Below are 27,191 nucleotides of genomic sequence, written 5' to 3' on the forward strand. Positions count from 1 at the left end.
AAACAAAAGAAGTGAAGAATAAGAGACTAAAGAAATTCTACAGCTTCTTCTTTCCTGTGGGTTTTAGAGAACAGTTATTGTTCTTCAGGAAGCTTTCCCCCAAATGAGTGATGATGATGATAAAAATGGATTCTTCTTCCTAAGTCCTGGGCCCCCTTCTAAACACTTATACACACTAATGAATCTTATCATTATAGAAACAACACAGGCAGATCCTGCAGTAATGGCCTCCCAGTTTTACACATGAGGAACCCTGAGCATGAAGAGGCGATTTGTACGTGGTCACACAACTGGACAGTGGAAGAAGCAGCAGGCTCCAGAGTCCCAGATGAAGTATTGTCCACCCAGCTCTGTGCAGAAATGTCAACTTTGCAAGCAACTTACTAGGAAGCTCCCCCTCTTCACCAACCAGTAATGTGACCTGCAGGCTTTGCCACATCCTGAGGGGCAGCACAGACTTTCAAGTAACAGGGTTCTACTGTCTGGGTTGAGCACGGTTGCTGAGGACTGAGCATTTTGTCTTTTTCTTGTTTTGTTCTGCATTTAAGTGCTGGTACAGGAACAAACCCTTTCATGGATCACAGCCTTGTCATGGCAAAGGGGATTGTGTAACTCAGTGAAGCTATGAGCCATGCCGTGCAGGGCCACTCAAGACAGAGGCATCATAGTGAAGAGTCCTGACAAAGCATGGTCCACTGGAGGAGGAAATGGCAACCCACTCCAGTATTCTTGCTGTGAGAACCACGTGAACAGTATGAAAAGGCAAAAAGCTATGACAGTCACTAATAGCCCCAGGAAGAATGAAGCGACTAGGCCGAGGCAGAAACGACCCTCAGTTGTGGACGTGTCTGGTGGTGATAAACAAAGCCCAATGCTGTAAAGAACAATATTGCATAGGAACCTAGAATGTTAGGTTCATGAATCAAGGTAAATTGGGCGTGGTTGGCAGGAAATGGCAAGAGTAAACATTGACATCTTAGGAATCAGCAAACTAAAATGGATGGGAATGGATGAATTTAATTCAAATGACCATTATATCTACTACTGTGGGCAAGAATTCCTTAGAAGACATGGAGTAGTCAACAAGTCCACAGTCAACAAGAGTTGATCCTTGTAGTCAGCAACAGTCGGAAATGCAGTACTTGGTTGCAACCTCAAAAATGACAGAATGGTCTCAGTTCATTTCCAAGGCAAACCATTCAACAACACAGTAATCCAAGTCTGTGCCCCAACCACTGATGCCAAAGAAGCTAAAGTTGACCACTTCTATGAAGACCTACAACACCTTCCAGAACCAACACCAAAAAAAGACTTCCTTTTCATCACAGGGGATTGGAATGCAAAAGTAGGAAGTCAAGAGATATCTAGAATAACAGGCAAGTTTGACTTTGGGGTGCAAAATGAAGCAGGCAAAGGCTTACAGGGTTTTGTCAAAAGAACATTCTGATCATAGAAAACACCCTTTTCCGACAATACAAGAGATGACTCTACACATGGATATCACCCACTAGATGGTCATTACCAAAATTGGATTATGTTCTTTGCAGCTCTCTGTGGCTCAGAAAATTAGTTCTTTACTGCACAATTCAGGCTTAAATTGAAAAAAGTAGGGAAAACCACTAGGCCATTCAGTGAAAACAGAGTCACTCAGTCCCATCTGACTCTTTGCTACCCCATGGACTACACAGCGTGCCAGGCTCCTCTGTCCATGCGATTTCCCAGGCAAGAAAAGTGGAGGGGGTAGCCATTCCTTTCTCCAGGGTATTTTCCTTACTCAGGGATCAAATCTGGATCCCTGCAATGCTGGTGGATTCTTTACCCGCTGCGCCCTTAGGGAAGCCAACACTCAGCAAATTCTGGGAAGAAGGGAGGGAAGGAGTGTATGCACCTAGTCAAATTAAAGCAGTTTGATGCCCACCTCCCAAAATACACCCATCTCGGGATTACTCTAACCCAGCCTCCATCCTCTCTAGCCATGGAGGGGCGAGGATCAGGGGTCATCCTCGGTCCTGGCCTTCAGAGAAAGGCCCCGCCCGAAGGACTGCCCGGGTCTCTCCCACGAGAACTCCGAAGGGTTAAGAGGAGAGGAAAACCCCAGTCTCCCGGTGGGGAGGTGCGGGAGGAGGTGCAGTGAGGCCACGGACACCAAGCTACAAGCCCGCCTCTCCACCACCCGTGTGCAGACTCGGCCCGCCCTCTTCCAGGGCGCCCCGCCCCTACACAGCTCCGCGCCCCGCCACTCTTGGCTGTCTGTCCCGCCCCTCTTGGCCGTCTGCCCCGCCCCGGCATGGCGTCTCGACCCCGAGGCGTGTGCCCCGCCCTCCACAGCTCCGCGCTCCGCCCCTCCTGGCCTCTGCCCCGCCCCCCCACGGAGCCGCGCCCCGCCCCTCCTGGCCTCTGCCCCGCCCCTCCACGGAGCCGCGCCCCGCCCCCTGCACGGCGTCGGGGCGCCGTATCAGCCCGCGGTGCATGTTGGGGCCGTCGCCTGGGACAACAAGGACCCCAAGCGTCCCATGGCGGAGCCCAGCGGCCGCGGCGGTTGGATGCGCTGGGCCTCCGCCCTGCCGAGCCCCGACTACTACGAGCGGGTGGCCCGCCTCCAGCAAGGGCTGCGGGACAGGTACGGCCTAGCTGGGGCGGGGGCGGGGAGTCGCCCGGCCGGGGGGTCCGCGGGAGCCCCACCCCCGACCACGGTTCCCATGGGCCGGAGTCCAGACCCGCCCTGTCCCCCGAACTCCCGGAGGACGGAGTTTACCGGAGACACCTCCTGCCCCGTGGGAGGTCCCCCGCGGGAATGTCCCTGGATACGCTCAGAAGTGAGAGCCGGAGTCTCCTGCCTGTCACTCTCAATCAAAGCGTGTGAGTTTCTCTGGTCTCCTTCCACACGCCCCCTCCCCGGCCCTTCAGGTTGTCATCCCGCCCTGACAGCTGCGCTGCCTCCGTGATGACAGGCCCAGGAACGCAGACGGGAGTGTGTGTGTGTGTGTGTGTGTCAAAAACATGTGCCCCGTTTAAAAGCACGAGACTTTTACAGGGCCAGATTTCCAGCGGGAGAAGTCCCAGCTTTCAGATGGTTCGTGATACCTTGCTTAAGAAATGAAAAGATGAGAACCACTGAAAACCGCTTGATCACTGTAAAGAGAGAAAATTACAAAGCAATTTGCTACAAATATCTACATAAAAGATTGGTTGTTGAAGCTATTATTTAGCTGCTAAGTTAATTGGAGTTGGAAATCTCATTAGTCAACAAGAAAGGAAATAGATTTTTGGATCTCTTGATAAATAGCACCTTTAATGAGGGTTTAAAAGTTACAGAGTTATTTTACTGAAGAGGGGTGCTGCACACCATGATGATTCTGAAATGACAATAGTTACATGTAAGATAAAGGTAGAAGTTACTGGTTTTGAAAAGGAATTGTATTCATCCTGTGCTAAATTTAATTCCTGTCAGACTGTTTATAGAGCATCTGCAACAGGCCTCCTTAATCTTCCTCACCTTTTAATTTATTATTATTTATTAATTTTGTTTAACTCTTAATCCTTTTCTGCCTCCTGTTTTCTTTCTGACATACTACTGCTCACCCACCCACTCACCTCTCCTCCAAATTAAAAAAAAAAAAAAATCACTTCTTGCAGTGCCTTCCCTGTGCCAAGTATGAATCAACCAATTCCTGATTTATGCACATTCTTTGAGACTTCTAGGTAATGCGTCAAGTGACTTGTATCCTGCCTACACTGAGAATTCCAGGAGGACAGGAACCATATAGCGCCAGACCTTCAGTTCGTGTTAGAGTACCTGAAATGGCAGAGGGACTGGATACATGTTTATTGAATGAGTAGAAGTGTCACCCAGCTAGTGTCCCCCAGCTAGTGTCCAAAGTCAACCAGCTAGTGTCCAGGAGTTGTGAATGTGTTATGTAGAACTGAGTAGCCACTCATTTACCATTAAATAATGACCATTTTCCGGTCAGTCAGGAAAACTGGCATCGTGATATTTCAAAAACGGTTTTAAATGCACACACCTGATAATTAAGGGACAAAACATTGCTCTGTACATCGTACACTTAAAGGGCTCATTAACTCTATTCTGTTAAAAGAGTGGCTTCCTTACCCCAGGCCTTGAGTTATTTGTATCTCTTAACCCATGTTCTAGTTTTATTTTTATTTTATTTTAATTTTTTGGTCTTACCATGTGGCAAGTGGGATCTTAGTTCCCTGACCAGGGATCAAACCTGCAACCCCTGCAATGGAAGTGCAGAGTCTTAACCATTGGACCACCAGGAAAGTCCCCCTTAACCCAGGCTCTAATTTTAAAATGTTACTAGTTTGAATGGTAGCATTAAAAAAAAAAAAAAAAGACGAAGTTAATTGTGAGTTATCATTCTTGTTTCCTGTGCTCAAAACACCTGGCTGTTTATAGTCCTTATGGTATAATAACTATGCAATGATTATTACTCACTTTATGTTTAACACTTAATGCTTTCACTGTTAAGCAAGGTGAGGCTATTGAAATTATATAAGGAATCTGAGTCAAGCTTTATAGCCTATTCATGGTTCTGCCTTTGGAGGTTATTTTCATTTTTGAATCAGTACAAATCTGTTACTGTGTGTATTCATTTTTCATTTTAAAAGTCCCTAAAAAAAAAAAAAAAGTCCCTAACTAACTCTAATGCATAGGTAATAAAAACAGAGGCAAATAACTTTGGATACAGAGAAAACTGCAAGAGAAATGTAGAAACCAAGGTTCTAGTCCAGGAACAGTTTTGTGACCTTGAGCTGGTCATTCAGCTTCTCTGACATGTTCATCACCAGAGATAGGGGCCTTGAGGTAAAGTAAGGCCATGGATTTTTTGTGTGTAGTAGAGCAGTGAGATTCTGTTTTGTCTAACAGAAGCAGAAGACATTAAGAAGAGGTGGCAGGAATACACAGAAGAACTATACAAAAAAGATCTTCATGACCCAGATAATCGCAGTGGTGTGATCACCAGCCTGGAGCCAGACATCCTGGAATGCGAAGTCAAGCGGGCCTTAGGAAGCATCACTACGAACAAAGCTAGTGAAGGTGATGGAATTCCAATTGAGCTATTTTAAATCCTAAAAGATGATGCTGTAAAAGTGCTGCACTCAATATGCCAGCAAACTTGGAAAACTCAGCAGTGGCCACAAGACTGGAAAAAGTCAATTTTCATCCCAATCCCAAAGAAAGGCAATGCCAAAGAATGCTCAAACTACCGCACAGTTGCATTCATCTCACACACTAGTAGAGTAATGCTCAAAATTCTCCAAGCCAGGTTTCAACAGTACGTGAACTGTGAACTTCCAGATGTTCAAGCTGGATTTAGAAAAGGCAGAGGAACCAGAGATCAAATTGCCAACATCCGTCGGATCATTGAAAAAGCGAGAGAGTTCCAGAAAAACATCTGTTTCATTGACTACACCAAAGCCTGTGACTGTGTGGACCACAACAAACTGTGGAAAATTCTTCAAGAGATGGGAATATCAAACCACCTGATCTGCCTCCTGAGAAATCTGTATGTAGGTCAGGAAGCAACAGTTAGAACTGGACATGGAACAACAAACTGGTTCCAAACTGGTAAAGGAGTATGTCAAGGCTGTATATTGTCACCCTGCTTATTTAACTTATATGCAGAGTACATCATGTGAAATGCTGGGCTGGATGAAGCACAAGCTGGAATCAAGATTGCCGGGAAAAATAGCAATAACCTCAGATATGCAGATGACACCACCCTTATGGCAGAAAGCGAAGAAGAACTAAAGAGCCTCTTGATTAAAGTGAAAGAGGAGAGTGAAGAAGTTGGCTTAAAACTCAACATTCAGAAAACTAAGATCATGGCGTCTGGTCCTATCACTTCATGGCAAATAGATGGGGAAACAGTGGAAACAGTGACAGACTTTTTTTTTGTGCTCCAAAATCACTGCAGATAATGACTGCAGCCATGAAATTAAAAGATGCTTGCTCCTCGTAAGAAAAGTTTTGACCAACCTAGACAGCATATTAAAAAGCAGAGACATTACTTTGCCAACAAAGGTCCGTCTAGTCAAAGCTATGGTTTTTCCAGTAGTCATGTATGGATGTGAGAGTTGGACTGAGAAAGCTGAGCACTGAAGAATTGATGCTTTTAACTGTGGTGTTGGAGAAGACTCTTGAGAGTCCCTTGGACTGCAAGGAGATCCAACCAGTCAGTCCTAAAGGAAATCATTGTTCATTGGAAGGACTGATACTGAAGCTGAAACCCCAATACTTTGGCCACCTGATGTGAAGAACTGCCTCATTTGAAAAGACCTGATGCTGGGAAAGATTGAAGGCTGGAGGAGAAGGGGACAACAGAGGATGAGATGGTTGGATGGCATCACTGACTCAATGGACATGAGTTTGAGTAAACTCCTGGAGTTGGCAATGGACAGGGAGGCCTGTTGTTTTGCAGTCCATGGGGTCGCAGCGTCAGACATGACTGAGCAGCTGAACTGAACTGAGAGCAGTGAGCCTTAAAGTAAAAGAAAGTTGAAAGATGTTAGTTTTGCAAAGCAATGAGCAATGAATATTATTGTCTGTATCCTATTTGAGTGTTTGGATGTACCTGTTTGACCAATCCCAGTGACCATAAGGACCTTTGTCTCCTAAAACTGGAGTCAGTTTGATGTCTGCAACCCCAGGTAGTCACAGCTGGTTTGTCAGTCTGGAAATGTCCTGGGGATGGGAGAGAAAAACAACTTGCCTTTTCTTGGTCCTCTTAGTGGTGGGTCACTGCAGTGTTTAGTTCAGTTCAGTTGCTCAGTCGTGTCCAACTCTTTGCGACCCCATGGACTACAGCATGCCAGGCCTCCCTTTCCATCGCCAATTCCTGGCAGTTCACTTCATAAGTGGTGTATTTCTAACCCACATTGTCTTAGCTGTTGTCACATAGAGATGTAATTTCATATTCTGAATTTTTTCCTTTTTGTATAAGGTGTTTTCTCCACATTGTGGTGAAAGCCAGTCACTGAATCTAAAAGAGCCTAATGCAGTGATTTGTTACAATGTATCTAGTGCCACAAGCATGGTAGCAACATGAATGTGGAATCAACTCAGAATTCTATGAAAACATCCCTTTGAAAGGCTATTAACCAGCCCATTTTTTCAGTGCCAGTATTGACTCAGAGTGTGATACCATAATAGTCTAGAAATTGATGCTAAGGTATTTGTTGAGTAAAGCTGAAAACAGAATTACAAGTGGCTTATAAGGAGAAAACTAAAGCTTGCGGCTATGCTTTGAGGACCACCCAGGTGTGTAAAACTTCAAAAGGTCCAGGTCTGGGATGAGGTGATGGAAACTGGGACCTGTGAATATACATCCCAGGGCTGGGTATTTAAAGATTTTGAAATAGAGATTTAAGGTTCAGAAATTGCAAGATGATCCTCCCAATAAGCCTTTCTTTGGCTTTTTTGTTGGGGTAAATATCTTAAGTCTGAGATTTAGAAGAACTGATAGGAAAGTCAGTGTCAGGGGTGCTGCCGTGTGGATGTGTTTAGAAAAATGAGCCTGTGAGGAAGAGTTAGTGAAATCGGCATCATTTTGTCTGGAATTAGAAGGCCAAGAGGTGTTTGACTGTGATTTTTCAGTTTTTAGAGTGTTACAGTAGAGAAGTGTGACCAGTGGATGTCTGTGGGTAGTGAAGATAGAGTACGAACAAGGAAGTTTTACATTATTTATTGAAAAGAACTGGTTGTTTGAGAGGTGATGGATTTCCATAAAGAATGTAGTCCTTTTCCATGTGAGGTCATAGGTGAATTTTTTAAATTATTTTAAAAGAAGGTCAGTCTTACAGAAAAGTTGCAGGTATTGGACAAAGACCTCTAATATTCCCTCACCCAGATCCCTCAGCTCTTAACATGTTATTACATTTTCTTTCCCCCTTTCTATTTGTCTGTCTGCCTGTCTAAAAGCACGAGACTTGTCCTAACCATTTGAAAACTGCAGGTATGTGATGCCCCTGACACGATTACCATATAACCCTTCTTGTCAGGAAACTAACATCGATACACCAATCCACAGACCCCAATCAGATTTCAGCAGCTGTCCTAACACCATTTTTTTCCTGGTCCAGGATTCCACCTGTGAACCTGTGTTAATGCATCTCTCCAGCCTCTCCTGGAGAAGGCAATGGCAACCCACTCCAGTACTCTTGCCTGGGAAATCCCATGGACGGAGGAGCCTGGTGGGCTGCCATCTATGGGGTTGTACAGAGTTGGACACGACTGAAGTGACTTAGCAGCAGCAGCCAGCCTCTCCCAGTCTGGACTCATTCCTCTGTCTTGACCTGTCTTTCGTGTTCCTCGCAGTTTCATAGGATACACCTCTCATCCCAGAGGATAACCCTCTAGCTGGGCCTGTCTGATGGTTCCTCGCAAACAGACAATGATCACGCTTTCCTGGCAGGAGCACCACAGGCCTGAAGCAGAACATCAGGGACAAAAGTCATAGCCGTGTTTAAGGATCTTCTGCCCTCGTCATTTAGTATCAGATTGCTTACACTGTCCAGTCAGCCACTCCTTGCCTTGTTATCATACTGATAGTGAAATCTTAGACGGGGAATAAAAATTTCTAACATGGAAGTTGTTAATGCCATATTTATTTCAAGTTCACCCTTAGTAATGAGAAAGTAAAGATCTGTTTGAAGCTACTAGTTTAAAAATTTGTGATTCTACAATTTTTTTTTTTTTCTTTTTTAAACATAGTTACTTCCCAGGTAAGGAATGGGTTATATTCCACAGCAGAGATTACGTGTTTGGATTTTGGACATCATTTTCCCTTTAAAAGGATTTTGACTAAATGGTGGTTTTCATTCTAGATTACACTGAGCAGAGAAATTTACTTATAATAAAGCTAATAGTATAACTTTTGGGGATTTTAAGAGAAAAGAATGACTGAAGGAAAATATAAACTAGCAATCAAGGGCTCCCAAGTGACCGTGCCTCAGCCCTTTCCCACAGGAAGCCACTGAGCCCTTCCTTTGCCGGAATCCTTGTCTTTGATTCACAGTCTTTTTTTTTTTTTAAAGACATTATATGATTTCTTTTTCAGCCTTAGTTAATGTTAGCTTAAATCAGCAGCATGGCTTCAGTTGAAGCTGTTACTCTGGTGGTCATTGAGCAGAGTCTGCGGTTGAACCTCCCCAGGGCTCTTTTTGAGGCTGGAATGGCTTCCTGTCCAGCGGTTTTCCCCTCCAGCCACTGGGTTTTGGCCACTGCCACCATTTCTGCTGCCCAGTTTCCCCTGCTTTTCACCAGGCCGGGTGTGCAGGTGGGCATGCCCGCTCTGTCCTCCAGCTTCCTGCCAGCACTCATCACAGGCTCAGAAGCCTGTGTGGCGTAGCTCCTGGGAATGGCAGTCAGTGACCAGTCATGATGGTGTTTCCAGGTTATACAAGGAAATGCCCCCAAATTACAGTCGTGGTGTCAGGGACCTGGTCTCCCCTAAACGTGAGTGAGGCAGGTCTGCTTCTCAGAGACCCCTTCCTGACTCAGCCATGAGGCCCTGCCCAGGCCCGTCTGGTGGAAAGCAGAATGAGCCCCCAACCTGCAGTCCAGGATGTATTTAGGGTAGCCTCGTGTCTAGACCTGACAGAATCCTCGTAGCTCTCAGAGATGCTGGCCATGTTGTATTTTACATGTTTATCTTGTGTGTTGTCTGTCCTTAACTCTTGAATGTCACTGCCTTAGGATAGGAGCCTTAGTTGGCTCATTCACCAAGTCAATCCTCAGGACTAGAGCAAAGCCTGGCTTATGAAGGCACTCAAGAAATAATACTTGTGGAGTGAATGAACCTGCTTTCCAGGCTTTTCTCACTGCATTTCCACATTTACTTCGAAAAGCTTGTTCTTTCTGCTTCATACTGGTGTCCTTTCTGCTTTTTTACTTCCCTCGTGATTGCTAAATTCTTTTGTGTCTTGAGTTTCAAATGCAGCTGGCATTTTCTGCTTCTTAGACCAGAGAGGGTTTCCCTAGTAGCTCAGCTGGTCAGGAAGATCCTCTGGAGAAGGGATAGGCTACCCACTCCAGTATTCTTGGGCTTCCCTGGCAGTTCAAACTATAAAGAATCTGCCTGCAATGGGGGATGCCTGGGTTCGACCCCTGGGTTGGGAGGATCCCTTGGAGAAGGGAATGGCTATCCATTTGAGTATTCTTGCCTGGAGAATTCCATAGACAAAAGCACCTGGCAGGCCACAGTCCATGGGGTCACAAAGAGTCAGACACGACTGAGCGACTTTCACTTTCTTTTCACTTCAGACCAGAGAAGCATTTTCATAAAGGAGATCATGTTCTAAATTTGACTGCTTGTTACTGATCAGTGTAATTTATTCATAAAATATTTCTTTATTATAGCGAAAAGAAGAAATTGGACCTGGAAAGGAAACTTTATGAATATCATCAGTCTGATATATTCAGGTAAGATATGACAGCAGAAAATTTCAAGACCAGTTTGCTTAGCTCAGATGGTAAAGAATCTGCCTGCAATGCAGGAGACCCGGGTTTGATCCCAGTATTGGGAAGGTACCATGGAGAAGGAAATGGCAACCCATTCCAGTATTCTTGCCTGGAAAATCCTATGGACAGAGGAGCCTGGCAGGCTATAGTCCATGGGGTCGCAAAGAGTCGGACATGACTTAGCGACTAAACAACAATCAAAATTTAACGCTAATATATGTTAGAAATACCATAGTTGTAGTCCTGTTACCATTCCTTATTTCTAATGTATAAATGTTTCAAGTAAACACTGCAATTTAGTATACACTATCAAGTCTAAGAATAAATTTGATTAAAATAGATTTTAAAAACTGTATTTTCATTATTTGGTATTTGTGTAATTTCAGGAATCTATTTTGCTTAAATATCTTAAAAATTAGACACATTATAGTCTTATCTTATTGATCACAATTTAAACATAGTGAATCTGTGAATGATTAAGGCATAATTATTATAGCTGACCTTTCAACAAAATGATAGGCAGGGTTATGTGGTATTTCATTTTGGAGTTTCCAAACATTTCTTTATTTTGGGGGGCTCCAAAATCACTGCAGATGGTGACTGCAGTCATGAAATTAAAAGACACTTGCTCCTTGGAAGAAAAGCTGTGACCAACCTAGACAGTATATTAAAAAGCAGAAACACTACTTTGCCCACAAAGGTCCATCTAGTCAAAGCTATGGTTTTTCCAGTAGTCCTATATGTGGATGTGAGAGTTGGACTGTAAAGAAAGCAGAATGCTGAAGAATTGATGCTTTTGAATTGTGGTGTTGGAGAAGACTCTTGAGAGTCCCTTGGACTGCATGGAGATCCAACCAGTCGGTCCTAAAGGAAATCATCCCTGAATATTCATTGGAAGGACTGATGCTGAAGCTGAAACTCCAATACTGTGGTCACCTGATGCGAAGAACTGACTCATTTGAAAAGACCCTGATGCTGAGAAATATTGAAGGCAGGAAGAGAAGGGGACAACAGAGGGTGAGATGGTTGGGTGGACTTGATGGACATGAGTTTGAGTAGACTCCGAGAGTTGGTGATGGACAGGGAGGCTTGGCGTGCTGCAATCCATGGGGTCGCAAAGAATCGGACACAACTGAGTGAGTGAACTGAACTGAAACATTTCTTCACAATTTGAGCAGAGTTACAGTCCATATGCTGTTATAAAATATTTTCATAATACAGTGCATTATTGCAATTTCTAACAAAAATGTAAAATATCTGAATGATATTTGGAGCATTTTAAATTTCTAAAATTTTTTTAATGTTTATGGGTTATAGTGTATAGTTTGATTCTATTTCTATATGAGCAAGTAGTTTTGAAGTTGTCACATAAAAGAATGCTGATGGGCTGTTCACCTGTACAGGGCCACATAGACCCTGCTGTTGACACCACACTTAATTTTGAGAAAGAAATCCATGTAAATCTTTATGTGTGAGTGGTGTAATGTGGTCTTGTATCCATTTCTCAGGAAAGTTATGCCTAGAGGTGATACCTCAGTGATATTACATTAATTTCCTCTCTAAAGATGCATATACATTCCGTCCTTTAGGCTGCAGCATTGGGTAAAATATCTTAGAATACAGTGTCTCATTAACAGTTTTGTTAAAGAAAATCCTTAGATTTCTCCAAGTGTAACTCCATTGTTTAAAAATCTGCTTTTACTTTTCTAGAGCTAAGGTGAAGTATATAAAACTAAAGAAATACCTGAAGGAAATATGTGAATCAGAAAAGAAGGCTCGTATTCGAAACCAAGAATGTTTAAAACAGTTCGAGCGGATCCAAGCTGACATTACCGCAAGTTTAGAGAAGGTGCAACAACTGAAGGTGGTGTTTTGTACTGTTTTTTGTTTATGTTTTGGGGTTTTTTTTGTCCTTTTTTGCTAAGATTGGGAATGGTGAGCAATGTTTCAGATCTGTGACAGTCACTAATGTTAGGTTGTTTATCCAGAAGATTAACTGTCAGTTTTTTCTGGGAATTAATTACCATATGGCCACATTTTGATCAGACAAGTTGAAATTGCATGTTCTCAGATTTCTGCTTTATGAGTAACTGGAATGTCTGTAATTTGTTATACTGCACAAGCGGTTAACTTAAATAGGCATGGCCACTAGTCATACCTGGCCCCTCACCTGGTACCTGGTATCTCTTGGCATCATCAGGATATTTTTCAGAGACTGGTTCCTCCTTCAGAGGGTTCTTTTTCTCTGGCGTGGGCCCCTCTGTTCTGGGCAGGCCAGGTGTCAGGAGGAAACTGAGGTGGAGAACTGGTCCAAGGACTTGGTCCTCATGTCCATCGACTCTGAGAGTCAGAATAGCCTCCCTGTCACTGCCCTCTCTCACCCTGGCTCCCCACTCCCTTGGGCTGCTTGACAAACCGTGCCAAGTGTGGAGGGCGAGGCCTCATTTCTCACCATTTGTGCTGCTCAGGGCTTTTACCTGACTTAACTGACCTGCTTACCGGTTACAAGAGAAGTTGGCTTCAGCACTCCCTTCTTTTTTTTCCCTCTCAAACTTTCCCCCTAGCCTTGTATTATAGAAGTTTAAGTACACAGGAAAAGAATTATTATAATAAACATTCATGCTATGGTCTGAACATTTTTGTCCCCCTGCCCAAATTCATATGTTGAAATCCTAACCCCACAAAAGTGTATTATTAGTGGGTGGGGTCTTTGTGAGGTGCTTAAGTCACAAGGGTGGGGCTCTCGTGAATGGGATTAGTGCCTCATAACAGAGTCTCCAGGGCACTCCCGGCCCCTTCCACCTGTGAGGACACAGTGAGAAGATGGTAGCTCTGAACCAGGATGGGGGCTCTCTCCAGAAGGCCACCTTGATCTTAGCTTCCAGCCTCCACAACTCATAAACTATTCCAATTGTTTATGAGCCACCCAACCAGTGCTATTTTACTATAGCAACCTAAATGGACTGACATTTTGTGATCTACCCAGTTATAAATATAAATATTTACAACAGTTATAAATATTTTGCTATATTTGCTTGGCCTGTGTCTGTGTATGTGTATTTATTCCTGAGCCATTGAAAGTAAGCTGCAGAAGCCATGACATTTCTCCCCTAAATACTTGAGTGTGGATTTCCCCCAAACAAGGACAGTCTCCTCCATAATCATACCATTATCACATCTAAGAAGATTACTAATGATTCTCTAATATTTAATATTCAGTTGATATTTTAGTTTCTGCAGTTCCCTTCAAAAGTTTGGTTTTCCAGACCAGGAGCCAATCAAGGTCCACATGTTACATTTGTTATTGTGTCTTTTTTAATCTGTTAATCTAATTTTGTCTCCTACCACTCTTCCTTTTTTGTTTGTTTTTTCCAAATGATACTGGCTTTTTGAAGAAGGCAGGCCAGTTGTTTGTAGAATGACTTACATTCTGAATTTGACTTGTTATTTCTTTGTGGTGTCATTTAACTTGTGTAGTGTTCCCTGTATTTCCTGTGAACTAGAAATTCAGCCTAGACTAGCACCTCCTAGTAGAGCTTTGTGGCAATGGGAACTTTCTCTCTATAGATGCTGTCTGATACAGTTGCCACTAGCCATACGTGGTTGTTAAGCACTTAAAATGTAGCTTGGGACACTGAGGACTGAGTTTTGGTGTTAGTTAAATTTAAATAGTCATGGCTGAAGTTATATACACCCGTCAGGAGGTATCCAGTCAGGGGGTACATGAGCTGTGATGTCGGGTGGTCCTGCTTGAGCGAGGCTGAGTTTGATGTCTTGGTTAATACAGTAGTTTCTGGGTCTCTCTATCATAAGGTGCCTTTCTCCCCTTTGAAAATTAGTAAATAATCTGTGGAGTGGTGGCTTGGCATCTTGGAAATACCTTGTTCCTCAGCAGCCTTTTGCCTAGTGGTTTTAGGATCCATTAATGATGCCTGAATCAGTTATAGTGGAAGTTGTGAAATGTTTCTAATTTGATCTTATCTTCTATCAATATACCTTTGTTAGCTGGCATTTCTTGAAGACCTTCCTTTCCTCCTCCTTCTCCCTCCCACAATTCACTGTGGGCTTGTGAATTTTTATTTCATCATTACATTATCAGTTACTGTAATTATTCTTTTGCTGTTCACATTTTCCTGTCCTTTTGACAGGATATTCCAGGTTTACCTTCTACCTCCCTACCTCAGATGTGGAATTAGGCTCTTATCTGAGGAGCTCTGAGTACAGCTCACAGTGCAGCTCTGTACCACTTTGAGTTCAGAGGGTTACTTAGAAACCAAGATCTGGAGGCTGGCTGTGCTCAACTAATAGTCTTAACTATAGCCGTTCAGGGTTTCCCCTCTCAGTATTCAGGTAGAGTGCTTAAGGCTCAGTTCATGAATGTAAACCAGAGAATCAGCAGTGCTGTGAAGACATGCCCCCCCCCTCCCCTTCCTGCCCCCTTCATCCTCCCCCTCCACCCCAACTCCCCACCTTGGCAGCTTGTCATCTGGAGCATTTTTCCTCAGGTGCCCTTTGGTCTTGTCTGTTTGGCTTTTCTCTGAAGCTGATCCTAAGACAGGATCTGGCTGTAAGTGGCTTGCATGGGGAGTGCAAGGATGCTGCAGGTGGGTAGCTGAGACAAGCAAGGACAGGTGACTGAAACGGGGTGTTAAGTCAGCTCCAGTCGGCACATGGAGATTTATCCCACAGGGACGCCCCACCGAGTGGTTCAGAGCATTTGGGAGATGCATCTCCAGGCTGCTAAGCATCACTGGTTTAGGGCTGATGGGGGAGGGGTACAGAGGGTGGGGTTAATGAAACCCCATGTGCTCCTGTGGGCAGAGCAGCCTCCCCAGGGGCTGAGGAGCCTTCAGCACAGAGACAGGGGTGCTGGAACCTAGGAACACCCAGAAAGCTTCCAGGGTCATATGAGGAGCATTGCCAGCCTCCACTTTAGCTTCCTGCATTCAAGTGCCAGGCATGGGGCTGGCATGTCAGGGTTCAGGAAAGGCCCACAGGATCGGGGAGCAAGTCCCCATCTGGTCCTGTGTCTCCTCCCCCTGAAATCCTTGAGCATAAGAAAACATTTGTAAGCCATAGGAAGAAAGAGTTTTTGCTTAAGACTTATTATTTAATAAACCTCTTTACTTTTGGGTGTTTATTTTGTAAACCACCCCTCATCTCTTTTTAAAGATATTTTTTTTTGGCATTTGTAGAGGATGCCTGCTTAAAGCTCTTGGGCTTAAAAATCAAATATCTGTTGAGTTCAAAAGAGTAGATACAGAACAGAGAGAAGTAAATTGTATGTTCTTAATTGCCTTATTTCTTTATCTTTTCTTGGCTTATTTTGTCATTTTTACTGGCCTTATGAAACTTTGATTTAATTAGGTATCTCTTTATATCATTACTGCCATCTATTGTGTTAATAGCACTGTGATAGAGAAATAAGAAGTCCCTGCTTAACTTGTTACTAAAAATGGGGCATCATGTAATACCTTTTAAGATATTTTGAGGGAGACAAGTCAATTTTGGTTATTATTGTCTGTTCAGTTTTTGAGTGTCAAAACAAAAACTTGGGCCCATTTTGTATTTAGACTGAGAACTGAGAAAACAGTTTTCTAATTTTATTATCTCATAGGGGTGTTTCTAATTGCAGAGCATCACTGCCTCATTTGGAAAATGTTCTGTGATGGAAAATTATCTGTGATGACCAGAGTCAAGGACTTTTTAAGGCTTTAATTACTAACATATGAATCAAAGTGCTTTTTATGCCTTGCTTTTAAGGAAAAATCACTTCATAATGGAGTTACTTTCATCAGTTAGAGCGTGACAGTGATGCTGACATCTTTAAGTTATTAGGGCCAGAACGAACCTGATGCCTGCGGTGCTGACCACAGATGTCCACAGTGCACGTGTATCCCTAAGAAATGGCATGTGTTTCCAGTTGATGGTATAGCAAATAATGCACTCCCTGGCTGTGACGAGTAGGACTGGGATACTATGTAGATATCATTCAGATAAGAAATCAGTAGGATTGCTTTCTTTTTTCCCTTTTTAAGGACAGAACTTTTCAGAGAACATCTAATGTGTTACTTTCATGATAAAATAACTGGATTTTCATAGCTTAATATCATCAAGGTTTTATTTCCTGAATTAATGAAAGGCTAAGTAAAAACTTCCATCAATGTTATTTTATTTAAAATATATAACATTTTACAGAATTCAGCTCTTGATATGTATTGTTTGTGAAATTGTGTGGTTTCTAAGATATGCTGAATTTCTCAGCTGTATCAGCTTCTACTGTCTCTTCACTGTTCCTTTTATGTTGTAAAGACTGAAAAATATAGACAGGTGTTGGTTGTAATACTATCCTCCACAAAATCAAACTTTGTTTATTTTTAGATTGAATTTGAGACTCAAATTAAGAAGATGCAGCTATTCCCAAAAGATAGCCTGGGGAAAAAAGGTGAACTGAAAGATGAAGACAAAGAAAAGGTAGTAATTTAAAATGAGAAACTTTCTGTTAACAGAGGATTTTTGGAGTGTTCTTCTTTTAAGATACTTTTTAAAATATAATCATCTTATTATAAAGATTTTTTTGATTACACTCTAAGTGATTATTTAAAGACATTTGCTTATGGAGTATTGCTTTAGTGTATAATTCAATTAAACTTGCTGAAAGGCAGTCACCGTGGCTGCAAAAGAGATAGATCCCAAAGAAAACCTCAGTGTTGTTAGCAGATGAAATTGTGTTTTTATAATGCTTTGTAGCTGCTTTTTTCTTCATTCCAGAAATGTTTTAAATGAGCGGTAAACAAAATGGGCATTTTGCTGCTTTTCTTTGTATACATAATTTTGTACATTTTAACCTTTTCATAGATAAAGTGGAAGGAAAGGATTGCATATCTCAGCAGCAGACAAAAAAGAACGGCAAGGAATACTTAAATAAATTCTGCTATGTATCTGCCATAATGCAGGCTTCTAATCCTCCTCCCTATCTCCATATAAATGATTCTGTTCAAGACCATAGATGTTTTCTTCACTAAAAGCAGTAAAGCTCTTTTAGATGAAATGTCTAAAAACATCTTGTAATAACTTGGAGCATGCTGGCAAGAGTAGTCACTTGTGACTATGTGTGAAACCCCCTCAGCAAGTCGATATTGTAATAAGCAAAACCGGGAGCATCACTCCATTATTCAGAGAAGCCAACAGCGTGCTTGCTCCTTAGGCTGCAGCATTCATTAAGAAAAGCTTCCTGGGCTGAAAGCTGGAAACAGATGATAACGGGATATGATTTTCATATTTAATGCTTTCCTTGGAAGAGTATGTGTGCTACAGATTGATAGAAGAATCAACTGCTACTTTACTAAAAGACTTTCAGGTTTGCCCTATAGCTACCGATGGAATCATTCAGCCAAGAAATTAACTTTTTCTCCTTTTACCTGCTTTATATATCTGCTAAGCAGGCTGCCTGGCTGCCAGTAAATGTTATTATGCAGTTAACTGTTTGGTATTTAAGACTCTTATCAGAAAAGAAACAGAGGCCACACTATTTTGTTTTTATAGTAGGAGCAAGGTTTTAGTTTTTCTTTTTCTTCCGTGCATTAGCAGGCATTAATCTGAGTTTATAGAAAGTTTTAGTTTTCCTTCCCAAAGATTAAAAAGTTAAAAAAACCTAGAATTTAGAACATTCTTTAAACTGCAAGATACAAAACACCAAGCCCCAGCAACCTTGACCTATATGAAAAGGCCTTTAATGATAAATGACTTCTCTGCCATTAGATATACACCAAATGTGGTGTGATGTGATAGACTTCTGAGCCATTCAGACAGTCTTTCTGTTTGACATTTGGTCGTGAAATAATTGACATGTTTTTAAATCTATAATCCAGTTTGTTCTTTCTGTGCTGCTTCTGACAGTCACAGTGTTAGGATGGCAGTGTCGATGGTACTTAAGCAAAGCGGGAGGTTTTTTTTTTTTCTATTTGTACTACTGATTCCTTACCTTACATATAGTTATACAGTTTCCTTTTCAGTCAGATTTAACATTAGGGCAAGAGACATATAGCAGCCAACCTCCTAACATGTTATATGGAGTAATTAGAAGTGTTTCCTTTTTACTGGAAAGTGTTACCTCCTTAAAAGCTTTGACTGTTGGTGGTATGTAAGAATCAATTAGGTAACACTTTGAAACATTTACAGGTTTCCTTTTTCAATTTTCCATTGATATTCCATCAATTAAAAAGTAAAGACATTACAGCAAAATCCCACAGTATTTCAGTTAGTTCAGTTCAGTTCAGTTCAGTCGCTCAGTTGTGTCTGACTCTTTGCAACTCCATGGACTACAGCATGCCAGGCTTCCCTGTCCAGCACCAACTCCTGGAGCCTACTCAAACTCATGTCCATTGAGTCGGTGATGCCATCCAAACATCTCATCCTCTGTCGTCCCCTTCTCCTCCTGCCATCAGTCTTTCCCAGCATCAGGGTCTTTTCAGATGAGTCAGTTCTTCTCATCAGGTAGCCAAAGTATTAGTATTAGAATTTCAGCTTCAGCTTCAGTCCTTCATTTGAATATTCAGGGATGATTTCCTTTAGGACCGACTGTTTGGATCTCCATGCAGTCCAAGGGACTCTCAAGAGTCTTCTCCAACACCACAGTTCAGAAGCATCAATTCTTCAGTGTTCTGCTTTCTTTATAGTCCAGCTCTCACATCCATACATGACTACTGGAAAAACCATATCTTTGACTAGAGAGACCTTTGTTGGCAAAGTAATATCTCTGCTTTTCAATATGCTGTCTAGGTTGGTCATAACTTTTCTTCCAAGGAGCAAGCGTCTTTTAATTTCATGGCTGCAGTCACCATTTGCAGTGATTTTGGAGTCCAAAAAAATAAAGTCTGTCATTATTTCCAAAGTAGTTAATACTTACTAAATACTAAACTAGAACAATTGCTTATCATTTGGGGGTGTGTTTTATCTTTCATTGGAAACCTGTGCACCTCTTCTTTCAGCATCATATGAGTTAGTCTCTGTGCCTGGAGCACTGGTCTCCAGGGACTGACCTGAGCCCCGTGGTTGAATTCAGTGGATCGTTGTTGAGCGAGTGCTCTGAGAAGCCACAGCAGGTCCCTCTAGGAATGCCACAATGCTTGCCCTCCAGGTGTTCCCCGCAAAGTGCTCTTCTTTCCCAGGCCCGGGGTAGTGTGTGCTGAAGGCCAGCTCGATGGAGAAAAAGGGTTCATTTCCTCTGCAGTGTGTCCTCTGCGGCCTGGAGAGGAGGTGGCATGTGAGCTGACGTGAAGGGTGGGGCAGGTTCCAGTCCCTGGGAATGTGATAGACATTCTCCATTCTGGAAGTGTTGTGAATGAGGGAGTGGCAGCTGAAAGCCTGGTGGGTAGCTGTCAGCCTGGCTAAGGGCCAATGTTCTTAGAGGAAGTGGGAGAAGATGAGCTTGGAAAGGATCATCGTGGAACTCCAGTCCAGGCTCAGTGATTGAGATCCCACGCCACCCCCGAATCAGTGTGTGTGCACGTGCGCAGTGGGGCAGGTGGAGGAAGCACTGGGGGGCAGAGCAGTTCCATCAGAGGTAGAGGAAGGCGGGGCTGGCAGGTGCCCTGGGGGAAGGAGCTCATGGAGTGAGGAAACCAGGCTTTGTTCAGATGCAAGGAATGAACCAGGAACCCTGAGTTGGAGTGGCCATTGAGATGGAAAACACCAATGAAGGGGAAAGGAGCTTTCAAATTCGTGATAATTCTGAGTTACAGAAGGATAAAGTGGTTGTGCACCTTTCAACCAAAAGCAGTAACTTGGATGCTCTACTAAGGAGAATGATCAGATGGTAGTTGTCAGTTTTTTAGGGTAGAACTTTGGCTTGGTTTTATAATAGGGCACCCAGTGTGTCTGTGCATCCAGTGGCTGCTCTTCAGAGTCGGTCATGTGTTCTCTTCAGTAGTGATTGGTCTGTTCATTCCCCACGCTTGTTTCTAGTATTAATCCATTTAGTAAACGCTCATTGCTAATTAACAGGAAAGACAAAGTTCAGGTCCTAGTTTGAATCCTCACAAATTTTACTATCATATAGTCATCCTGCTCTATTATACATTGTCATTTTTTACTTTGGGGTAGACTCTAATACCATTGGTCTCTAGGCATGTTCTTCTCCTTGCCCAGTTTTATTATGTATCAGCAGTAACTAGGACATGTACCTAAAAACACATCAAAACATATGTACCCAGGAGAGGTAGAGATGGCATTTGTGAATGAGAGCATCAACTTTGAGGTGGGGTTTCTGAAGTTTCTAAACTGTTATACTGTAAAATATATGCCCCTAAAAGCAGAAGTGAACTGGGTACTTCACAGAAAAATTATACCCTACCAGGGCTGAAGAATGTAAAGGACGAGAGAATTTCATCACAGGGCCGTAGGCTGGTTGAGGAGTTCCACTCCCACTGTTGGAAACTTCCCTGCCAGGGTCACATAGAAAATGGCTGTGCAGGTTGTTATTTCCGCTTCAGAACAGGGAACAGTCACTGCACATCTGTTTTGTCAAGGCCTGCAGTAAGCACTTTATCATCAATTCATTTAATCCTGTCGACAGTTCTGGAAGTAGATACTGTTGTTACCCTCATTTTAGAGGAAGGCTCAAAGAAGTTGGCTGACTTGCCAAAGACTGCTCTGCTTGCAGGAGCCCAAGTTCAAACTCAGACCATGTCCATCTTATTAGCCATCTTGCTGCCACTGCCTTCTAAGGTAGTCTGGGTGAAATGCTCTTCAAAAGTTAGGAGAAATCCCTAGTCAAATAAAAGCAGCCTCGTCACATGGTGCAAAATAATTCAGTTATCCATTTAGATGCCACATTTTCACCTAAGCATAGGAGAAACTGAGATGGTCTCCCTTGCTGCTGGAATAGTCCAGCTGGATCAGGTGAAATGGAATTTTGTACAGGTTGAAGTAGAGTGAGAAATTAGACATGCACTTCAGGTTCATTATGAGGAATTCTTGTGTTATTATGTAACCCAGTTTGAGTTTAACTCAGTTTTGAGTGTTGTGGCATAACAGATGGGCTATGGAGTCCTTGTATCTGGGTTTGAATCCTGTGACCAAGAGCAAATTGTCTGCCCTTGCTAAGTCTTCCTGGAGTAGGTATAACAAAAACGGTTGTTGCAAGGGTTCAAAAAGTAACCGATAGAAGTTGGCTTGACACCTGGTAAGTGCTTGGCACCTGTCCACTGATCTTTCTGTCACCGTGGTCAGCCATCTTCCTGCTCCCCTGGGGTGGCCATACTGAGGAGTCCGGATGTCACACCCCTTACCTGTGGTAGTGGGGCCAGAGGTACCTCCCAATTAGGAAACGGAAAGGAAAGCCACCTGGTGGTAACAACACAGATGATTTTAGCGTGATGACAGTACCAAAAAACTCACAAGATGTACCTTTGAAGCCTGAATTTAATGGACCCATTTTGAAATTTTGCAGTTCCAACCTCTATTGGATTTAGTGGCCTGAAACATCTCCTTTTGGCTACAGTTGTGAAAATTTGGTTGAGTATCTCATCGACCCCAGTGGCAAAATGAAAAGTTAAAAATCACATTGTCATGGAGTCTCAGTCTGCCTGGACTGCCATGACAAAACAGCCCAGACTGGGTAGCTTGAACAACAGATCTATTTTGTCACGGGCTGGACGTCTGAGATCTAGGTGCCAGCTGGGATGGTTTCTGGTGCAAGCTCTGAGTTGTAGACTGTCTTCTCTCTCTGTCCTTGTGTGTCCTTTTCTCTGTGCATGTGTGTGGAGAGAGACAGATCTCTGGTCTGTTCATTTAACCTTTATTATCTCCTTCGAAATCCTTTCTCCACATACAGTCACATTGGAGGTTAGGACTTAAACATCATAATTTAGGGAAGGACACAGTGTAGTCTGACACATAATAAAGTGGAAGAATTTCTTCAGGATTGTTATATGTAAATTTTTATTAAGGGATTTGGGGAAGTCTCACTGTGACTTAAGGACTTGTTTACATAGAAACTAAGAGCAGTAATAGTACTGTGCGAAAAGATGGAAATTAGGTCTGACAGCTCCATTTTTCTATTCTGCATTCATCATGATACTAATTTCCTTATTTGTGGGGAAAAATAATAAGAAAAATAAAGATTACCACCACACTCTGCAAAACATGCAGAATAACATAAATATATTTTTCAAAGTGCAATAACGGTCAAGGTCCACCTGCTTTAAAAACTGTAGTTGGTGATTATTAGCTGAGAAATTGTTACAGTAGTTCTAAATTTGCTGCTGTCTCCATCAGTGTAACCTTTCCCCCTTCCCTCAGTAAAGACGAACTCCTGGTTTTAAAAGTCACCTTCTGTTCACTAATAAGTCTTTTCAGTTATATTCATTTACTTTGCTATAAGTTTCTCCATATACTTTCAGTTTATTTAAACTAAAAAAATTTTTCACCATTTCTTTTATTCCCCACTCCTCCACCTCTGGCAACCATTAGTCTGTTCTCTGTATCTGTGAACTTGGTTTGTATTTGTATTTGTTTTTGTTTTTTTAATCCAAATGTAAGAGAGATTGGGCTTTCCAGGTGGCTCAGTGGTAAAAAAAAAAAAACATCCCCCTGTCATGCAGGAGATGCAGGTTTGATCCCTGGGTTGAGAAGATCCCCTGGAGGAAGGCATGGCAGCCCACTCCAGTGTTCTTGTCTGGAGAATCCCAGGGACAGAGGAGCCTGACAGGCTACAATCCATAGGGTTGCAAAGAGTCAGATGCAACTTAGCAACTGAGCATGCATGCACATAAGAGATTTTATACAGTATTTGTATGCCTTATTGCACTTAGCATAATGCCTCGAAGTTTATTCACATTGTTGCAAATGACAAGATTTCCTTTTTTATAGCTGAATAGTATGCCATTTTATATTTGTATCACTTCTTTACCCATTCAACCATTATTGGACTCTTAGATTGCTTCCGTATCTTGGCTATTGTGAATAATGTTGCAGTGTACGTGGGGGTGCAGATATCTTTTCAAGTTAGTGCCTTTGTTTTATTGGAATTGTTAGATCATATGGTAGTTCTAGTTTTACCTTTTGAGGTATCTCCATACTGTTTTCATAGTAGCTGTACCAGTTATATTCCCACCAACAGTACACAGGGGTTTCCTTTTCTCTGCATCCTCACCAATACTTGCTATTTCTTGTTTTTAGTAATAGCCATTTTAACATGTGTAAGGTGATATCTAACTGTGGTTTTCATTTCCTTTTCCCTGATTATTAGTGAAGTTGAACATGTCTTCCTGTGCTTGTTGGCCATTTGTATGTCTTCTTTGGAAAAATGTCTATTCAGACTTTTGTGCCCATTTTGTTTGCTCTTGAGTTGTATGAGTTCTTTATACATTTTGGATATTGGCCCCTTATCGATATATTAAGACTTCCTGGTGGTTCTGCTGGTAAAGAATCCACCTGCAATGCAGGAGACCTGGGTTCTATCCCTGGGTTAGGAAGATCCTCTAGAGAAGACAATGGCTACCCACTCAGTATTCTGGCCTGGAGAATTCCATGAACTGTATAGTTCAAGGGATTGCAAAGTGTCAGACATGACTGAGTGACTTTCACTTTCATCAGTATTATCATTTGCAAATATTCCCTCCCATTCGATAGTTTTCCTTTTTGTTGATGGTTTCCCTTGCTGTTCAGAAGCTTTTTAGTTTGAAGTAGTCTCTCTTGTTTGTTTCTGCTTTTGGTGTCAGATTCAAAAATCATTGCCACGGACTTACATTAAAGAGCTTACCACCTGTGTTTTCTTCTAAAAGTTTTATGTTTTTGTAAAACATTCAAGTCTTTAATTCATTTTGAGTTAATTTTTGTGTGGTATTAGCTAATGATCTAGGTTCATTTTTTTTCATGTGGCTTTCTAGTTTTCTTAACACCATTTATTGATGAGACTGTCCTTTTTCCATTGTATATTCTTGGCTCCTTTGTTATAAATTAATGACCATATGTATGGGTTTATTTCTGTGGTCTCTGTTCTATTCCATTGATCTATGTGTCTGTTTTTTTATGGCAGTACCATACTGTTTTAATTACTGCAGCTTTGTAATATATTTCAAAATAAAACCGCATGATGCCGCTAGCTTTGCTCTTCTTTCTCAAGATTGCTTTGGCTATTTGGGTCTTTTGTGTTTTCACAGAAATTTTAAGATTGCTCTGATTCTGTGAAAAATTCCCCTGGAGTTCTGGTAAGGATTACATTGAATCTGTAGATTGCTTTGCAGAGTATGGCCCTTTTAACAATATTAATTCTTCTAATCCATGAGCACAGACTATCTTTCCACTTATTTGTGTCTTTTCCAGTTTTTTTCATTAAAGTTTTATAGTTTTCAACATGAAATCTTTCACTTCCTTCATTATATTTATTCCTAGGTATTTTTATGTAGTTATGAATGGGATAGTTAATTTCCTTTTCTGATATTTCATTATTAATGCTTAGAAACCTTCTTTATGGTCCAACTCTCACATCTGTATATGACTACTGGGAGAACGATAGCTTTGACTATAGCGACTGAACAACAACAAAACACAATGATTTTTCTAAAACATGGTAGGTGTTGATTTCATTGGTCATGCTTCCTTACCTCATTTTGTTCCTGAAAACAACCTAAATAACCTCATTGTTCACGGACAGCATGTTTAACTCTTATTTATGTTGTTTGGGGCTGCAGGTTGTAATGCTGGCAGAAATTAACTCAGGGACAGCCATGTCAAGAGGATTGTATCAACCAGCAACCATCTTTATGGGCCGCCAAATGTCAGCTTTCTCAGGCATTGGAGATTTCACTACAGAGCAGAAATCTCCCCAGCCCACAAAGAACTTTTCAATTCCTGACCCACATTCACACTGGCAGACAGCCCAGAGCAGTGATGTGACAGACAGCCGTGTAGTACAAACTCCTGGTGACACACCGTGCTTAAATAAATCTGACAAAATAGATGGAAAGACATCTCTTCAGATTGGTGAGAAAACGCCAGTCACAGCCAGCGCATTGTCTGAGGAGGAACAAACTCATTGCTTCGAGATAGAAAGCAACGCACGTCAGGGCAAGAGTAATTTATCTGAAAGCAAAAAGTCAGCCGAACTCCATTCCCCGTTAGGGGAGAGATTAAGTCCAGAGAACAGAACCACTGATTTGAAGTATGACAGTTCCAGGAGATCAAAGAGATCAGAGGGAGAAATACTGACACTGGAGCATATTGAAGTCGAGGAAGAAAGAGCCAGACCGCCAGTCTCTCCGCTGTCAGACTCAGAATCCTGTGCATCTGAAAATGAGTGTCCTCAAGAGAAGCCCCCTGCTGGGGAAGCTTCCTCAGGTGGGGTGAGAGGCTAAGATGGTTTGCTGATTTTTGTCAGTATTTAGTTTTTCTGGGTGGTGATGGGTGTTAAAAATACAGAATACTGTCTTGTCGTATCTGTCCCAAAAGTAGTGACTGTGCCAATGAATTCCATTCTAATGCATTCTTAAATATGTCCATAGAAGTACCTTTGTAAGCAGATTCTCTGATTTTTAAACCCACTGTGATATTTTAAAAATATTTTTAATGGGCTTTTAAAAACACCACAGTTACTTGTGGATCATTTCTGCGTGTTTCTAGCTGATGAGTAGTTCTGCTCTGGGAGGTAGAGTATCTTACCTCTCCCAGCTCCCTGAAGTCAGTGATCGGCCATCTGCTCATGTCCCCTTTACAGATCACCTTCCTTGCGGGGACCCACAGTCACAGGAGCCCTTCAGAAAAAGCCAGGAAGAGCAGGAGGAGGAGAGTTTGAGCAGCAGCAGTGACCTCACAGTTTCTATAAGCGAAGACGATCTGATTTTAAAGAGTCCAGAACCACAGCCAAATCTGGGAGGCAGGATGGAGCAAGAAGATGGAACAGAGACCTTAAATGTAATCCACTCTGAGCAAGAAAGAGATGCCCCATCCACCAGAAAACCTAACTGTATTTTGCAAGCCCCAAGCACTCCTGATTCACCAAATGAATCCTTCACTAACTTGCCAGCAAGGGAGTAAGTCATTCATTTTTTTTCACTGTTCAGTTTTAATTATAGATATTTTTAGAGACCATTCCACTGGGAGTATATTATTGAACACTCAGCTATAAGTGTGTAAGTTCCTTAATTCTCATAGTCTTTTAGATAAGGGCTAGTTTCTTTCTTTTTTTTTTTTTAATGAAATAGCTTTAAAAGTCTGAATATCATTGAAATCATGGTGACTGGCAGTTTATAATGACATCTGAAGAATCCCTGGTTAATTCATAAGTAAATCCCTCTACTTCTTACCCACCATCCTTTTAGAAAACCAGTCATTTTGGACTTGTAGTAACACAGGTGACAAACACTTAAACTTTTGAGAATTCAGTTTTTGAGACTGAGAACTGTGTATCTAATTAATTAATTTGCTTAATCCTTCTATCCCTTTCCCTTGTGTCATTTTTGTGATACAATTAAATATGCATTAATAAGTTTTAATAAGTATATATGTAAGGCAGCTTTCCTTTTCTGAGTGTAAATGTGAGGACATTGGAGACTCTAAGGTTCAAGAGGAGTGTCAGTGTTATATATTTTGAGCACTTATAAAATCCAAGTCATAAAAATTCATATGCGATTTTTTTTTTTGTATGAGCTCCCCTGGTAGCTCAGACAGTAAAGAAATCTGCCTGCAATGCAAGAAACCCAGG

At 42.0% G+C, this 27,191-nt stretch overlaps 1 protein-coding gene across 3 annotated transcripts in view; it reads left to right on the forward strand.

The window, feature by feature from the left end:
- Positions 1–2,458: 2,458 nt before the first annotated feature.
- Positions 2,459–27,191, forward strand: part of KIZ (kizuna centrosomal protein) — an 86,044-nt gene continuing 61,311 nt past the window's right edge. The window contains exons 1-6 of one of the 3 annotated variants that reach the window (XM_061126465.1): positions 2,459–2,620; positions 10,385–10,447; positions 12,197–12,350; positions 16,868–16,960; positions 25,183–25,828; positions 26,205–26,520. In XM_061126465.1, coding sequence (XP_060982448.1) covers positions 2,514–2,620; positions 10,385–10,447; positions 12,197–12,350; positions 16,868–16,960; positions 25,183–25,828; positions 26,205–26,520 — 1,379 coding nt within the window. In that variant the 5' untranslated portion in view covers positions 2,459–2,513. Of the gene's footprint in view, positions 2,621–6,376; positions 6,676–10,384; positions 10,448–12,196; positions 12,351–16,867; positions 16,961–25,182; positions 25,829–26,204; positions 26,521–27,191 lie in introns of those variants that run through there. The other 2 variants (XM_061126466.1, XM_061126467.1) reach the window with 2 other exon arrangements.

Source organism: Dama dama, chromosome 23 (assembly GCF_033118175.1).
Source record: "Dama dama isolate Ldn47 chromosome 23, ASM3311817v1, whole genome shotgun sequence".
Taxonomy (NCBI): Eukaryota; Metazoa; Chordata; class Mammalia; order Artiodactyla; family Cervidae; genus Dama; species Dama dama.